Source organism: Centruroides vittatus, unplaced genomic scaffold (genome assembly GCF_030686945.1).
Source record: "Centruroides vittatus isolate TY-2023 unplaced genomic scaffold, ASM3068694v2 contig_2634, whole genome shotgun sequence".
Classification (NCBI taxonomy): Eukaryota; Metazoa; Arthropoda; class Arachnida; order Scorpiones; family Buthidae; genus Centruroides; species Centruroides vittatus.
In genome coordinates, this window is record NW_027121678.1 from 44,551 (window position 1) to 62,779 (window position 18,229).

The 18,229-nt window shown below is 30.8% G+C and overlaps 1 protein-coding gene across 1 annotated transcript in view; it reads right to left on the minus strand.

Moving 5' to 3' along the window:
* The window catches only part of LOC136971614 (zinc finger protein 423-like), a 93,069-nt gene that overhangs the window by 20,187 nt on the left and 54,653 nt on the right, over window positions 1-18,229 (minus strand). The window contains exon 7 of the mRNA XM_067266091.1: window positions 17,580-17,719. Coding sequence (XP_067122192.1) covers window positions 17,580-17,719 — 140 coding nt within the window. The remainder of the gene's footprint in view (window positions 1-17,579; window positions 17,720-18,229) is intronic.

The following is an 18,229-nucleotide window of genomic DNA, read 5'->3' on the forward strand; positions in this document are numbered from 1 at the left end:
TTTTTGCCATATTTTATCTAATTTAATTATACCAAGGGCTAAAAGCAATCTAAAAATTTACTTCCAAAGATCAAATTTAACTTACTTCTGTAAATAAGTAATATTAGATGAATAAATAAAAGACTACTAATTTGAAAGGTAGTATTTCTTCCTACTCAAAGACATTAAATCATTATAATAAATTTTAAAATTGAATTTATAACGATCACATTTGATTACCAAACGAAACAACGCAGATAGAAAAAGCTAATGTTTTCATTATTATTCAATATTCAAATTCGGACCAAATATAAAACATTATTTAAACTATAAAATCTACTTCTAAATGTTATATCTACAATGTACTTCTTGGATTATCCTGTTAAAGTGACTAACGACGAAAATAAAAAATAACATTCTCGAACATCCTCAATGCAGTAATCGTGCATACTTATATTCTATATGTTTGTAGACCGCGTCGTTACCGAACCCAGATGTGACTCGTTACTAGTGAATAGCTATTGTATCGAATTAGAAAATTAATTACCAAATCTCAAAGACAAACAAAAATTACAGAAAGAATAAATGCTTATTTGTAAATTGTAGTGTATAGATTATCTTAGTTCTTTAATAAAGTATAGTATAATATGCGATTCGGATTAGTCGTGCTTATCGTGTAACCATGCTAGGCTTACCGACTAGCTTTCAGTTTTCCTTTTATCACTACTATCCTCCTTTTGAATACAATTTTAGATGTTCGCTTTTGTTTACTTTTGCTTTAAATTACTTGCATGGATTTGGATGAGATTAATATGATGAGTAAAGAGAATAGAGGATGGAATGCTTCCTGTTATTACAAATCACTCACTACAACAGATGAGCGTATGATTTGAACCTGTATTCTTTACAAATACATTTTTCGAAACCTCTCTTTAGCTTAAAATACAAATTAGGTACAATTAAAATGATTGCAAATATATACCATATTTTACGGACTATAAGACGCTATGGACTATAAGACGCACCTTAATTTTTAAACAATTTAAAAAAAAAAAAATACCTATAAGACGCTACGGACTATAAGACGCACCTGAATTCTGGAGGCAATTTTTCGAAGAAAAAAGTGCGTCTTATAGTCTGTAAAATACGGTAATTCAATTTAATACAAATAGCTTACTGTAATCTTAAATCACTTGTACTGACTGTGTAGGTGCATAATATAATTGACCTTCTCACATAAGTTATGTCTATTGAATAAATTCTAAAATCAATTCATTGATAAATGTAAAATATATGTAACATGTTTTTTACTACGTGTACTGTACATAAAAATACATTTACCTTTCTAAAAAATCATTAAACCTTGAAGAAAAGAATAATGTAAATTTTTAAACCACAACCACGTCTTTTTTTTATGTGTATTTAATAAAACAACGTGTTAAGAGAAACTGTTGTATCTTGAATATAGTATACCTTGGAACATTTTCATGATCGGTACTTCTTTTAAAATCTACAAAGAAACAGTCAAAATATCTAGTAATATCGCCACAGGTGGTTGTGTAATCAAATTTTTAGGCAGATAGCCAGTATTTTGTTTGTTTAGTTATGGCAATGCAACACTTGGGCGATCTGCCTAGGGGGGATACTTTCTGGGAGGTCTTTTTAAGGGAAACTGGCCCCTATTTAGGCATTACAGACTTGGAGAAACCCGGAAAACTCCACGTGGCTAGCCCGTCTGAGCGAGGTGCAATCCCGCAACCGAACTCCCGGTGTTCGGGGAACAAAGACTGCTTGGCCACCAGTATTTTGTAGATACCATATTGTGATTAAAAGGTTTTACTCTCTGTTAGTAAAATTCTGATGACGATATTTAAGCTCCATAAAAACAGATATTGTCAGAAAAAAAATCATTGATGTTAGTTCACAAATTTGGTGGAGTATGATATAACAGTATTCTCAAGTTTCCAACATTACTTAGAGACAACAAATTTATTTTTCTTTGAAAATGTACCCTCTTGTATCTTAAAAAACACAAGCATCCTCTACTTTAAAACACTGTTCACATTCAGTATTTTAAAATATTGTATCCCATTATTCTTTAAGATGAAAATGTCAAGCAATAACTCTAGTATCAAGAGGAAAACAACGGATATATTAGCCTTGAAAAAGACCACTGAAGCTGTCACAGGTCCTGACTCACTCCTATCTTTATAATGCTAATGCAAATGGTAAAAAGTATTCAGCCATAGAATCATGTTTGAAATCAATACATTATGCTTACTATTTTTATTGTATAAACCCAATGTCCGAAACTTTTTAAGCCACAACTCTCTTTTGGAAGAGATTTTAGCTCACAATCTCCGACTACTTTGTCTTTCCAATTTATATTCCCCCCTCTTTCCAAGCCTTATGATACCTTATGCAATCTCATATCTCTGCAAAAAGATTTCTCATTAACGACTACCATCAAAACAAAAGCAGGAAATTGCCTTGGACGTGAAAATGATTTAATTGTATGTTTCAAATACAGAGCCCAGGTTTGAGAAGGTAGTTTCTGAAAAACAAGCACATTTCACACTAGTTTTTGTTGTAAATATAAAATAAATGTATGTTAATATGGCTTTTTTTCTTTTACACAATAGTAGGGACCACAAGTATATAGTATTTCATGGTATAACAACAGCTTCCCCTATATATATTTTAGATTTATCATTGAATTTATTCAACAAATACTAAAGTAATTATAACAATATTTTAGAAATTTATATTTAATTTTTGGCATACATCACTAAATATCATTGTCCTACGTTACTCTGAGAATGTCAATTGTAATATGCACTTAAATAACTTCCTGTAAATCCACTACATATATTAAATTGAATTATTATGTATTTGCAATCATCGTAATTGTACCTACTTTGTATTTTAAGCTAAAGAGGGATTTTGAAATGAATTTGTAAAGACTATACACTATGGTAATAAAGATTCAAGTTTGTACATCTGTCATAGTGAGCAGTTTGGAATAATAGAAAGCCATTCTAGCCTCTCTACACATCATAATTTTACTTTATTATCTCTGAAATATTACTGGCAGACAACATTCTAGTACTTTATTTTCTTATTCCACAGTAATAGTTTCGTCTTTATCACTTATTACATTAATGAAACAAAAAAGATACCACTATTAATCAGATTTGGGCATGCAAATAAAATTTTGGGACCCAATTAGGATGGCATTGTACAACAGTTGGTAATAATTCTGACATTAAGTTTAAAATCTTATTTATTTTTTTACGATTTACAGTTAGTCAACAGATATTTACAACAAACTACTCGGTTACAAATGTCCTTTTTCTGTACAAGAAAGTTGGCAACCCTAATCCATGCTCTGTCTGCCCTCATTACCATAGATAATTAAGTATGTATTGTAGTCTTCACTTGCAATTTTTGCTTTCTGATAAATGTCACTTCTCCTTTACAGACTATTTTTCTAAATTAATTCAAATGAATCTTTCTTCAAATCATATAGATCATGATAAAAGAAAAAAAAGGATAACAGTTTCCATCTGTTAGAGTTTATTTATTCTATTTGTCTGCAGAAATTATCACTGTAATATCAAATACTGAATGGAGTAGCATGTACAAATACAATGATAATTTTTGCTTTTCCTGACAATAGCCATCAACAATTGACAAATGAAGCTATCCCTATCCATTTCACTGAAATGAATATTTTCATTATCACTGCATCAATTATCTTTTGTGATTTCTAGCAAATTTTGACAAAATCTTTTGGAGACAAAAATCCATTCTTGGTTACATTCTTATCTATAGTATATTCTTTAATTTGCCATTTTCTTCATTTTGTGTAAGAATGTAAATATTAGACAAGTTTGAGATCCAAACTGGAACTAATAATACAGACAAAAAACACACCTCACTTGCTTTTCCAGCAGTTTCAATAGAACTATTTCAAACTGCTGGAAAAGCAAGTAAGATGTGTTTTGTTAATATTACATTGTCATTTTCTCTTAATTTTGAAGAAATTTTGACTCTGTTGGCATTGAATTATCAATCAATCAATCAATCTTTATTATTTGATATAACGGGTGTTATTACAAAGGGGTTAAAGAACATTGTTATTTTAAGTTAGATATATGAACAAAGAAATTATATAGTTTATACAGAGTTAGCATGGCAAAACTATCGCCGAATAAAATTTGGTAACAGAAATCAGATGGCAGTGTAGCAGCTCGAACATCCAAAAGAATGTTGCAAGAATCAAGAAGGTGTTCTCTCATATCCATCGCTGTTGTTCCGCAAAAAGAACATTCAGAGTCACCTAAAACATTAATTATTTTACCGAAAACCTATTTAATCTAAATTGTGTAGCAAATGACTTTACTTTATAACTCAAATTAGGCAATAAATAAGGCACTGGACTCCACATTCCATTAAGAAGCATTTCGCTATTCCAACCTCTTTCACTCAGATATCGAACATCTTTTAACCAATATAAGTCTCTTAGTCGTTGATCACAGTCCAGAAAGAACAAACTTTCACTTAAATACATATAACTAGAGGACAATCCAATATTATTTAGTAATCCTTTAGCAATAGCAGGCCATGGCTTCAAAAAGGAATTACCATTTATCTTTGAAAGTCTTGTATATGTCGATTTTCGGTAGTCATCTTCCGGTAGGTAAGTAAGTTTCCTCCAAAATCTAAACAATTTTATCGACAATCCAATAGCGAGGGGAAGTCTTCCCAATTCCATTCTCACTGCAGGTCCTGAGACAGATCTGTTAATACGGAACACCTGCTTAAAGTAGAATAACTGTATCGGTTCAAATTTGTCTGCTAAAAAACCGCCCCAAACCGGAAAAGCATAAAACATACTTGGTCCAATCAAAAAACCAAATAATTTAAAATAATTATTTAATGAAGACACTTTAATTTTAATAAGTAACTTGATGAGATTGGAGATTTTAGATCTTGCAGCAAGTAATCCTTTATTTAAATGATAGGAGAATGTGCCATGTGAAGAAAAATAAATACCTAGATATTTAAAATTTGACACAATTTCCAGTTTATGATTTTCTAAACTGAAATTATCTGTTTTTGTAAGTTTTTCACCTCTGCAAAAAATCATAGGCTTCGTCTTTTTCGAATTAATTGTCAATCGATTACCTTCACAATATCTCCAAGTAAGATTAAGTCTTTCCCTAAGCAAAGAAGCTGAATTAGCCAAAAGAAGGATATTGTCAGCATAAAGAAGACAGTTAATTTCGACACGAGCAGACAATGCTATCATAAAACTTTGACTTCTCAGAAGTTTAGGAAGATCATTCAAAAACAAAACAAAAAGGATAGGACTCAGTGGTTCTCCTTGAGGTAACCCTCTATTGGACTCAACATAATCAGTACAAAATGAAAAAGTTTCTATTAAATTAAATTAAATTAAATATCTAGTATTAGAAAAGAGACTCTTAAGTAAGTTGACAAAAAACGCAGAAAGACCAATGTTCCTAAGCTTATACCATAACAAATCATGGTCGACTGTATCGAAAGCTTTCTTGAGATCAATAAAAGCAGTATATAGTTTCCCTCGTTTCCTCGAAAGTGATATTTGAATAAGACCAGTCAAAATAAACAAATTGTATTCGACGTCTCTATTTTTAACAAATGCTCCTTGGAGAGGTGTAACGATATTAAACTCGTTCATCCAATTCCGGAGACAATTTGCAATAATGGTTGAAAAAACCTTTCTAAATACATTAATTAAAGCAATTGGTCTATAATTAGTTGGCATCTGCCTACATCCCCTCTTATATATCATTCTTAAAGCAATTTGTTTCCAAGATAAAGGAAAAGAGCAACTAGACCGAAAGGAGTTAAACATATCAAATATATCCAGTAGTATTTCTCTGTAGAAAGGTATTTTATCATTTCATACCTTATATTATCAGGACCTGGGGCCTTAGATGATTTTAATTTTCTGATTACAGTTTCCAATTCGCTCAAAGTGATAAGGTCACCCAAAAGAGGAACCAAGACTTAAATCAATATAAATTACTGCATTTGGTCCAGTGAAAGCATTGAATTATCATTTCTCAAATGAACACAATATAGGTATAACTATCAACTTCTTCATTAGTCATGCAATGCTCGATAATTTAAATTTGTCGACAGTAATTTTCAAATTTCTTTTATTCCTTTACAAGTTGAATTTCTTTAATGTATAATTCTTGTTCGTGCTGTTAGTATTCTGCATGAATAATTTAAAAACGCAACCAGCTGACATAAAATTACTGTTATATAATGAAAAGTTTTTATTTTGGATTATTTTCTTTATCCTAATTTTTCATTATAAATATTTTTATACACATTATAAAGCTCATAACAATGTCTTTCGTAATTTTATTTTGCCACGTCGATAATTTTATGAGGATTCAAAATATAGCAAATCATTACGAAAATATGAATAAGTAAAGACATCAGTAGTACTTCTCATTCGTAAATTAACTATGTACGTCGTTAATAATCCATATTATGTTTAATCTGTTGTTGATGAATTAAATAAATACGCTAACACTTGACTCAAAATAAATTATTACCATAAAAGCACACACTAATACCCATAATCCAGTTAAAAGAAACCAATTTATTATAATTTAAAAGATCGGTATCTTTTATTATTACTAGTAATTAAGGACCGATTTTAATTCGTGATACAATTTTGGCGCAAACACTGCTCACTAGCTTGAATTTTTCTTGCGTAATCTATCATACTGCTATCTCCAAACTTCAGTCTTCTAATTCAGATAATTTCTACAAAAAGATTTTTCAGTTTTTATTTCTAGTGAATGATCTAAATATTTTGTTTCATATTTTTCTGTCTGGATTTGATCTAAGCATTTTGCCTCCTCGTCGACTATTAACGAAGGATTTGTTTCTTTCATAGAGTGCAATGCTTCTAGGCTTACGGGAAAGCGGCGCCGAACGTCCGACGTACGCGTTCTCGCGTTTAAAACTTTGGCCTCGACCTTGCTAATATTTGTGCATTTGTGAAGAATGATGCATATCGAGAAACAGAGAAAACTGATATAAAATCTCAATCTTAATTATTATTTTATATTCACTTAAATATTACTCGCTTGTTTATATATATATATATAAAAACATGCACAAAAATTTAATCGGAAGCATGTTAAAGAAATTAATTTAAACTTGAATAATTTAAATTAAATTTTATATAACTAAATTCAAATTTAGAGTATATACTTAAGAGTTGCATGAAATATTAATGTTTACTTATTACATTTTGAATAAAAACTCTCTCTAGAAGACAAGACATAAAAGTTATATATATTTAAGAAAGAAAGAATTTAAGTAATAAATAGTAGAAAGATGAAAAGAAACAAACGAAAACAAAATTCAGAAATAAGAGCAACAAGAATTCATAAAAGTAACACGGTTTACTTAATCAGATTTTATGGAATCTTGTATAAAATGTATTATAAACAAAGACGAAAAATAAAAATAGCTCTGGAAAAGAATGCCAGAAGTTAATGTTTAATTCAGTTTCTAAAAATCAATAGAATCCGTATGAAACGACAAAATAGAAAATTGTATTTAGAATGAAAAAAAAGCATGAAAAATAATAAACAAACTATCTGAATTTTAAATCTAGACTTATATCTAATACATATTTAGTAATAACTCATCATAATTAATTAATTTAATTAAATAAGACAATTTAGATTAGCCAAACAATCTTCAAAACTATTTATAGAAGCTATTAATGAGTAATTGTATTCTAATTAAAATATATATTTAACGAAAATATGAAACACAATGAATTACTCAAAAATACTAAACGTTACGCGTAGCTATTTTATAAAGTTTCTCTTTAAATTTACAAAGAAATGCTTACATTTATTTAATACACCTATCTAAAAATTTATAAATTATATAATAATACAATGAAAGATAATTTGTAAAAATAGATTTTATAAAGAAGAATGTTATAACAATGAATTATCAAATATAATAATGCAATAAAACAGCAGGTATCTTACGAAACAAAAACGAATACTTGAAAATTAAAATATTGATCAATTTTTCGAAAATCTATGAAGTTTTGAAAAATCGACTCTGATGACAAAACATGCAAAGAATTTAAACAATTAATTATCTTATTTTATTCTTAATACAGAATATAAATTATTAAAAAGTTTTTAAGTATAATTTACAATAGCGAAATTAAATATTTTTGCAAAATTTATAATGAAATATAACAAATAATTGTGTGTGAAGGTTCACAAACACTTCCTTGGCCAGGAAATGGAGGTTAAACGGTCCGGTGGTTGCCTCTCCGGACATTCCGACGTTGTTTGCGTTTGCCAAAACGCATAAACCGACCCCTTCACTTAGACCGTTCTCGATAAAGCTAGGTCCCCAACGAGGCTACTCGAGAAGGCTATTCGCAATGTTGCCTCTGAACGTTTGAAAGGTTATATGTTTTCTAGGTAACAAATAATTATGTATACTTTTAAAATACAGTGGACACTCGTTATAGCGCTGCTCGCTATACCGCACACTCGGTTATAGTGCGGGCAACGCGATAAGCTTAAACACGTTTATACAGGTCCGTGCAGCGTTAGTGAGTAGCGCATTTTATTGTTACTGCGTATTGAGTAATTGTGTATGTATTGAGTTCCTGAATGTATTTTGAATAGTATTTAATTATTGTATGCATGATGAGTAAAAGAAAAGCTTACAGTGTGAAAGAAAAGCTTGACAATATTGCTAAAGTAGAGAGGTAAACCACGTTACACCGCGCCGCTCGGTATAACGCGGTTCACCTTATAACGCAGGTGTTGTTTCCCACCCAACATGCACGTTATATCGGGGGTCCACTGTATTTTAAAAATATATGTAATTGCTACTTTGTACAGTGTTTCACAATCTTTACAATAATGGAATACTTTTAATTGTTGTGAAGAACTGTTAGAATACAGCAAATCCTCACTTAATAGCAAAGTTGAGGCTAAAGTTTCAAACGCAAAAACATGTACGTCGGATGTTCGGTGCCACTTTCCCATAAGCCTAGAAGTTTGACAATGGCGTTTGGAAAGTCGGTGGAATCATGCACGACATTCCAAACGCCATTGTCAAACTTCTAGGCTTATGGGAAAGTGGCGCAGAACGTCCGACGTACACGTTTTCGCGTTTAAAACTTCGGCCTCAACCTCGCTAATGTTGTTGAGGAAAGATACAAATAAATTTGCATTCATTTACAATTATTATTGTTGAATTTTCTTTAATCAACAGTAAAATTGATCTGATGAGGTAAAAATAAATGTTAGAGGTTGCAAACACAATCCAATTAAAATAATATTAATTGAATTGTATCTTGTTTATATTATTTAACTTATAATAAAATCTGTTTTGTTATATATCATTTTTACTTAATGTGCAGTTTCAAAGAATCTGTGGTAAGCGAGGATTTGCTGTATTTATAACTTAACTGATGGTAAAATATTTTCTAAAATGTATTTAGATATGATTATGGGCTGCCTTAAGGCAAGCATAATATATGTAAACGTGCAAGTGTCAGACCATTAAAAGCATTGAAGTAATCTAAGTTTTTATATCAAAATATAGCTCTACTACACAGCAACGCAACTAAATTTGTCTTTATTATTTTTATATGAAGCAGGGCTGTCCAACCAACAACATGTGGCCCAGTGCTGTAACGAATGCGGCCCAACATAAAATTGTAAACTTCATTAAAATGTTGAGATCTTTATGTACTTATTTTTTAATTTTTTGAAATTTGCAGTGTTGTAATACTTTCTATTAAAAAAAACTGTCACACAAGGTGCCTAGTATACACTTATAAAGAGTTTTTAAAAATATACATTAAGTGCATTTCCTAGTAAAGCCTCTTAAAGTCAGTTTGTTAAAAGACAGTTAAGCTACAAGTGCTGAAAACAGAAGTTAAGATGGCTGCCATCATAAATTATACACATATTATGTACCATTACTCAAATGAAAAGATAAAAGATTTGCACCAAAATAGGCTACCCTTTTTTTAGTTTGGCACACAAGAAAATCATTTGCCACACTGGCTACTTTTTGGGCTACAAAAACTTAACTGGCTACATAAATTATTTCATTTGTTTTGGCAAATCTACTCGTATCAAACTTTATACATAGTTTTATGGTTTGTGTGTGGTTCAAGACAAATGTTTTTTCTTCAAACGTGGCCCAAGGAATCTAAAAGATTGGACATCTGATACAGAGGAATATTTACCAGATTTGCATTAATCTGCAAAATAAATGCTAAGTACATTCCCTCTTCCCTACTATACTATCAGCATATCATCAACATATCTATATGCCAGTAGAATGTCTTGTTTAAACTTCTGAAACAAAGAAACCTCAAACTTTAAGCAAATATCTACAAAGTCTCCTGCCACTGAGTAGCCTAAAAATGCATCTCTCATTTCTAAACTTGTAATTTGATTACTATACAATTACTTGTAGAAATTCTAGAATTATCCTCTTCAGTTTCCTTTCTCCTAATTTTTTGTGAAGGAATTTTACCATTAAATTATAAATTGAATCTGATAAAGGCTTTTATATTCCACAACCATTACTTCTTCATATCTCTTTGACTTCAGTCCTTGTTGGATTTGTTGAGACGACTAGAGTGAAAACAGGAGAAATCCTATTGAGTACTTGTCACTAGTTTATTTCTCCACTAAACTTTTGAAATAATATCAACTGTTGACATACAGTTTATAATCAAGATTGAGAAAATACCTGGAGGTTCAAGAAAGCAAATGTTTACAAAGTTTTGTTATGAAACTTAATAATTGGTGCAACTTGATTTTATATAGATAAAAAAAAAAAAACCTTCTGCTCTCAACATGCAGCTGAAATTTAGAGGTAAAGATACCATTGCTAAGTTAGATAGGATGAAAGTGTCAATCATACATCCAAAGATACTCTTACTGTGTGGTAAAAGGACTACTAACGGCAATATCAAGTGATAGTTTATTGAATATCAGAAAGGAGAGGACTGATAGAGATCCTTGAGCTTGGATCATGCAGAATAAATTGGCTTTAGCACATCTTTTGTGTGGTGTCATTATATTAGCATGTCTACAATGTTAAAAATAAAAATGAAATTAAATATGTTGATATGTATTGTAAATAATTTATATTTATGAATAACTTTGATTGGCTAGAAACACTACAAGCCAACCAATGCTGTGTGTTAATCGGGCTAGATATCGACTATAATGCTAATAAATTATGTAACAATTTGGTACTAGAGAGAGACATTAGGCACTGTCTAGTACCAAAGTTGGCCAATATCTAGCCCAATGACATACAGTATTGGTTGGCTTGTAGTTTATAATGTATCGGGTTGTAATGTTGTTCGTTAGAAATAGTTGTAATTACTTTAGAATTTAAGACTGATGTTCAAAGCATGCATTTATTCTAAGTATGTTATGAAAAACTTATGAGTATGTGTTTGTACTGATCTGAAAACAAATGTTTTACCATGGAAATGTTTATGAAATTAAATGTTTCCAGCTTTTAAATCTTTACAGCATTTTATCTTTGAGTAATGTTAAATATAAAGCTGATAAAAGCAATGTAAAAGTTTGGTTGATTTAAGGTTCAGATGATAATCAAGACTACGAATATATTCCTACTTTAAACACCATACAAAAATAATGTACAATAATAAAAGCAAACCATTTAGTCTGATATTAATAAAACTCCTATAAAAATTATTATTAGAAAAAAACAAACTATAATAAAATAGGTTATATCCATCATCATCAAGTTTAAAACTTTATACCAAGAACTATCACAGTCATCGTTTGATAGTATGATCCATGATCTCCACTCTTGCATCATTTTATTCTCTGCAGTGAAACAACCTGCTGTCCACTGTAGAGGATGCTACATATTTCTGATAGTCTCATGATCATCACAGAATTTGCCTGCACCATTTGCTTTGACATTACATCAGTTCTTATACCTATACCAGCTAGTTATGGATTTTGGGGCCAGATATGCCACATGCACAATCAGACAACTGCCTACATTTCATCCCATCTGCAACATGTTTTGAATGATGAAGATGGAGGATGAAATGTAGTCTTGTTTTTCAATGTTTTGGGTGAGCACACACTGCGCATTTGTGATAACTTCAGAGTACTGCTGCTCATATGCAACCCATAAAGCAAAACACAACATATCACAAGAAAGATGAAGAAATCGGATCACTGTGGGATGTATTCTGGAACATGAAAATAAATTAAGCATTTAAACAAATTTAAGCATTAGTTTCATATTTTTTATATTTCTGAACTTTTATGAGTTTTGAAAATAAACTTCAAATTATTTATGCAAAAATGTTTAACTTATAAGAATTTTTTGCTTAAAACATAATGAGAAATTATACACATAGGTAATACAAGAAAAACAAATTTTAAATCAACTTAGGCTTAATTAAATTTACTTCGCAAATTCAAAATAAGCCACAAACTAGTTAACAGTATCAAATAATCCAAAATTTGGCTAGCTCAAATTTTTAACAAGATTTTTTGACTTTTTTAAAAGGTCATCATCAGGACTTTACTCGTTGATCAGTATCAAAAACAATTCATACTACTACAATATCTACAAAACTATTAAACTAAAATTAATATAAATAACCCTAATTAGATATAAATACCAATAAACCAGCAATAATAAAATGTTTTCTTCCATTTTAAATGGTCATCCTCAAGTTTGAAAAAAACACATATAAATAAATGAGTTTTTTTTAATGAATAAAACAGAAATTTAAAAGTTGTATGTCTAATGCAGCATTTCACATTGTGTTTCAAACTGGATAATATGTTAAGTAACTGTTTAAAAAAAGAGAATTTTACAAAATATAAAATACATACGTATGGCTATTGTACCTCTATGTCTGATGTTGGCATGTAGTTTTTAGGCTGCAAGGCTGTAGTCCACCAAAGGGTCTAAAAGAAAACCTGAGTGTAGCGAACACCAATAATTGAGTGCTGCCACGAATAGCTAAGCGTAGAAGTTAGTGCCAAGTGGCTGTTAGTAGGAAGACTTATATCTACTTAATACTAATAAAATTGAATGTGATCGCATATCTTAATAATACTTAACAGCTAGACTGACAGAACGAAAAACAAACACAACGACAAACTAGATGAGACAAATGGACTGACAGAAGACACACGAGCAAGACCCCAGATTCTTTTAAACATTAACTTACTCACCAACTAAACTAACCTATCATAACCTAGGACAAACCTAACCAGACGACTAAAAGTAACAAACCCTAATCTAATTTAACCCAACCTATCATAACCTAACCGGAAACCAAGCTAAGTCCCTAATCTAACCTACAACTAGGACTATCTGAAACTAACCGAATTTAGACTGAAAAAAAAAAAAAAAACAGAAAATGAGAATTAAAATATAAAGTTGAAAGGTTAAAATATACCAACAGTTGAAACAAAGCAAAGGAAAGCTAATTGCCATCAGTGCTCCCGGAGTGAGTGCTCTCAAGAGCCCCACTAAGGAATATGAATGCAAATAGATGATGGAACATTATACATGTGTAATGAGTTAATGCGGGTTGCAAGGCCAGTTGTACCCTTCAAGAATAGCAGCTCTCATTAAACTATTCCTAATGTGATTGTACCCTATTGCAGTGAAAAACTAAGTGAAGTGGTGTTTGGTCCTCTTGAATATCACAATCGCATTGTGGATTGTCCCCAAGGTTAAATATATGCAAGTATTGCTTAAAGTTTCCGTGTCCTGTAAGTAGCTGAGTGAGGGTGTAACTAGGGTAAAAATAGCGAAGAGTCACAGTAGTGTCAACCTTGGGGATGAAAGTCTAGGTGAGCCTACCAGTGGTGTCATGGTCCCAACTGTGTTGCCAGAGAATGAAGATTTGCTTCTTGACGTGATTGTTAATGTACAAGGTAAGAATGTAACTGAAAGTACTAAAAACTGAAGACTTTGCAGCTTGTTTGGCAAGACAGTCAGCGGTCTTGTTGCCGAGAACCCCTTATGACCCAGGACCCATTGGAAATCTATTCTAATGTTGTTGTCTAAGTGTCTGAGATGTGGTGTATGAGATGGACAAGTTTTAAGCAGCTATCAGACTTCACAATCCTGTGTAAAGCTACACTACTGTCAGAATAAATGAGATAGTGTAAGTAGTGTCTTGTCCTTCTTACTGTCCTTGACTTTCAATGATAACATACATAATCTCTCTTTACAGGTTGAACAAGAAAACTGGATCAAAGAACACTTTCTTGATATGGACATTACATTACAGCACAGGCAGTTGATAACGAAAGTGTTCCATAAAAATTTGTATGTACCACTCTTCATCCACATAAAATCACATGATCCTTTCAATTATAAGATCTCCACTTTTAGGGCCCTTATAAGAAGAGTTTACACCCATTGTTTGATGGCAATGGATAGGAAAGTAGAAATTCATTGCATTTCATGTATAGGCAGCAGGAATACCCTGAGCACCTAATTAACATCCTTATTTCATGGCATGAACATCCCATGGAACTCTTACAATCATAAGACAGTTTCTTTTCAGTAGTTACATATAATAAGGTGCTAGCTAACGTCTACAGGGAAATATCCCGCTGCATGAATAATAGGATTGCTTACAGGAGATCTATGGTTTTTTCGAGTATCTGAAATGATAAGGACCTGTTGAAATGTGAGGGTCTACATTATCCCTCTACCCCAGGGGTGGCCAACTTTTGTGCACATAAGATCTACTTTTTATCGGAAAAATGTGTCGTGATCGACTTGTTGTCATAGGCATAGTCTAAGTGGGGAGGGGGAAGTGTGAAATACATACTATGTTTATACACTGTTTCAGTACGAAGTGCACTCACTGCTTATGAGTCGAGTCATAACTGCATGCATACAGTTGCGTTCGGTTACAAATATAATACATTAAGTCAAGACATCGCTAGCGATCGACCAAAATTGGCTTGGCGATCGACTTGTTGGCCACCCCTGCTCTACACAATCACATGGTGAATCGTCTATGCAAATATATCGAAGCCACTGCTCAATCCCTGAAAATGAGGATTAAGGAGCATCAATATACTATTAGAAATAATGAAGTATAAATTGAGAAATGAAAATTTTACAAGCAAAGACTCATTTCATCAAGTACTGAAAAAGGTGTGGAATTCTCAATAGTTACAGATTTTACAGTTTACAGTTTTTTCAAAAAACTAGTGCATTCTATGCCAAAAAGGTTAAAAGCAGTCATAAAAGCTCAAGGTGGATCAACAAAATATTAATTGTTGCGTTTTATGATGATAAAGTTTGTCAATTTCCTGTTAATTTCAAGTGTGCAGAGACTTGATTCATAATTTTTTTTGTTAAAAACAACAGAAAATTTTGTAAAATATTTGAACATGAGATGTTTGTTCAAGATAAATGATTTTATATAAGATATAAATTTATTTATGAGAAATGAAATAGTTTTGTCATGACTTAACTCTTTAAAAATAACAGTGTATGTTCACTTTTGACTCCGACTATAAACATTAAAAAATTAAAATAATAAATTCTTGAAATTAAACCTGAGATATATTGTCATCACAATTATATTCTGATTCCACTATTCATGAAATTTAATACTGTAATAAAAGCATTGTCTATTGTTTACTGTGTAAAGTTTTTAATCCTCTGATGCAATAAACATTTTAAAAAACTCCAATTTCAGAACCTACTCAAAGCATTTATTTATTATGATGTATTAGGGATAGCAAAAAATTATTTATCCACAATTTATCAAATTTTAGATTAAAAACTTAAAAAGATAAATCTCAATAAAAATTATTTAACTTCACCGGTCAAAATTTGACAAAACACCATGACATTCAAAGAAATTTTTTCTTCTAAATCTTATAATGTAGTAGTAAAAATGCATGTGTTGAATGGTTAATTATATATACATCTATATGAGTGATGATGATAATAATGATCTCCTAATCTTATCTCTCTTATTTATGTTATATCTATGATATTGTTAGCTACTTGGAATACATGATGAGCACAATTATCTCTTCTGAACACCATTAGCAAATTTCTTGGATTGTAACCTTGGAATTTTTCAAGGACAGTCTGTCCTAGATATGTTGGTTCCATTTCTCATCATGTAGCCATCCTAAATTACGGATCTAGCTGAACCCATGGTAGACATGGAGAACAATCCTCTTTGAACTCAAAGAATAAAGAGTTTAAAAGAAAATTACTTGTCCAAAAGTAATCCTTCAAAAGATATTCAACTTCTAAATTTATTATTATGAGTTTTTCTGGTTTGGGTAGAAAAAATAATAGAAATTACTTTTATGTTGTTTCTGTTTGTTGAAGAACAGAAGTTACTGTTTTTTCAGGTTTTTTTTTCCCCCATCAACTATTTACCAGGAAGAATTTTATAATCTGAATATTATATATATTAATAAACTATTTAATTTTATTACACTGACATCACATAGTTACAGAAGACTGCTAACATACATTTCATGCACAAGACTGATTCTGTATTGACAAATGAAAAAAAAGTCAATCTTACAGACTAATGTATGTCAGCAAATAACCTCACAAGTATTTTTAGTACCTCTTCTAAAAGAGAAAACAATGTTTTAGGACAGGCTTGGCCAACCCAAATTGTTTTGCGGGCCACTTTGATCACGCGTAACATTACGGTGAATCACAATTTAGGCAAATGTGCTTTTAAAAAAGTAAAACAAATACAAAATGAATAAGATTTTATTGTTATACCACGAGTTTGTACTCACAGTTGCACATTATAACAATGGCACATGCAAATTTTCATTTATTTAATTGTTTTGATATACACGTGATGGGAAACAAAAGTTTTAATAGATATATAATATCGCTTAGCGGGCCACACAATTTAACGAGACGGGCCGTGGGTCGGCCAGGCCTGTTTTAGGATATTGTTCTAATACTTTTGGTTTTAAATTTGTCATCGATTTTTGAATCATTTAACGTTGTAAGTTCTAATTTTTGAGTACTACATTCTGAAAAGAGCCCTTCTTACAGTTAATTCCTTTTATTTTTGCTCGCATAAGAATTGCCTACAATAGTGTGACCGGACGTCCCCAATTTCCGGAGACTGTCCCCGGTTTTGCCTGTTTTTAATATTTCATTGTAGAATCAATCTTTGAATAGAGTGATTTTAATAACATACCAATTTAAAGATCAATAAATAAATAAATAAATAATTTTTAAAAAATAATCAATCAGTTTTAGACCACCTTTTCTTTGATTCTGAATGTAAGTACAGTAAATGTTGGGTTAAAGTGTAACCTACAACCCTAGAAAACCGTTAACAGTATCCAGCAGCGAGAAACCCATATCGTTCCGCAAGTTCGTATTATATGTAAGTTAAATGCATAAATTGTCATAAACAAATAAATAAATACAAAAAAAAACGGAACTATTGAAACAATATTAATAAAGCTTACTTTCTCGATTAGGGTCTGATATTTACTAGGAGATTCTTCCAATAATTCATCCGTTTCTGCTTCTTTGACACTGGGTAAACCAGTAGGACGGTTACGATGTGTTTTTCTCCTCTGTTTTGTCTTTCCCATTTTCGGTATTCATAGAAAAAATAATGATAAAGTAAATAAAATTCACTAACCACAAACACGTGGAACCACTAGTCGGCGTACACAACGACTCCTGCCGGCAAGAAATAATGATCAAGTCGATAACATAAAACAGCATTTTCGTATTTATTTCGGTTATTAGTTTTAAAATTGAAAGAATTAAATATCATTATATTCGATTAATAATTTTAAATTTAAATTAAATTCGTTTTAAAAAAATAAATAATAATATATATATGTAATAAATTATAAAATACATCATTTTAAATATTCAAATTTTGTAAAACCATACTTTATATCATTTCTCTCGGGCCCGATATTTAGTTTTTTTTACATTAAAATCAATATTTATACCAAATTTAATTCAATGAACAATAATATTTTTTCTCATTTTAAATTTACATTAATATATTATTAAAACTCATTTTGTCTTTGTAATTTTAGACTTTTTTTCGTTTTATTTTATTTATAATTCAAAATTAATTTTATTTTTAATTATTTAC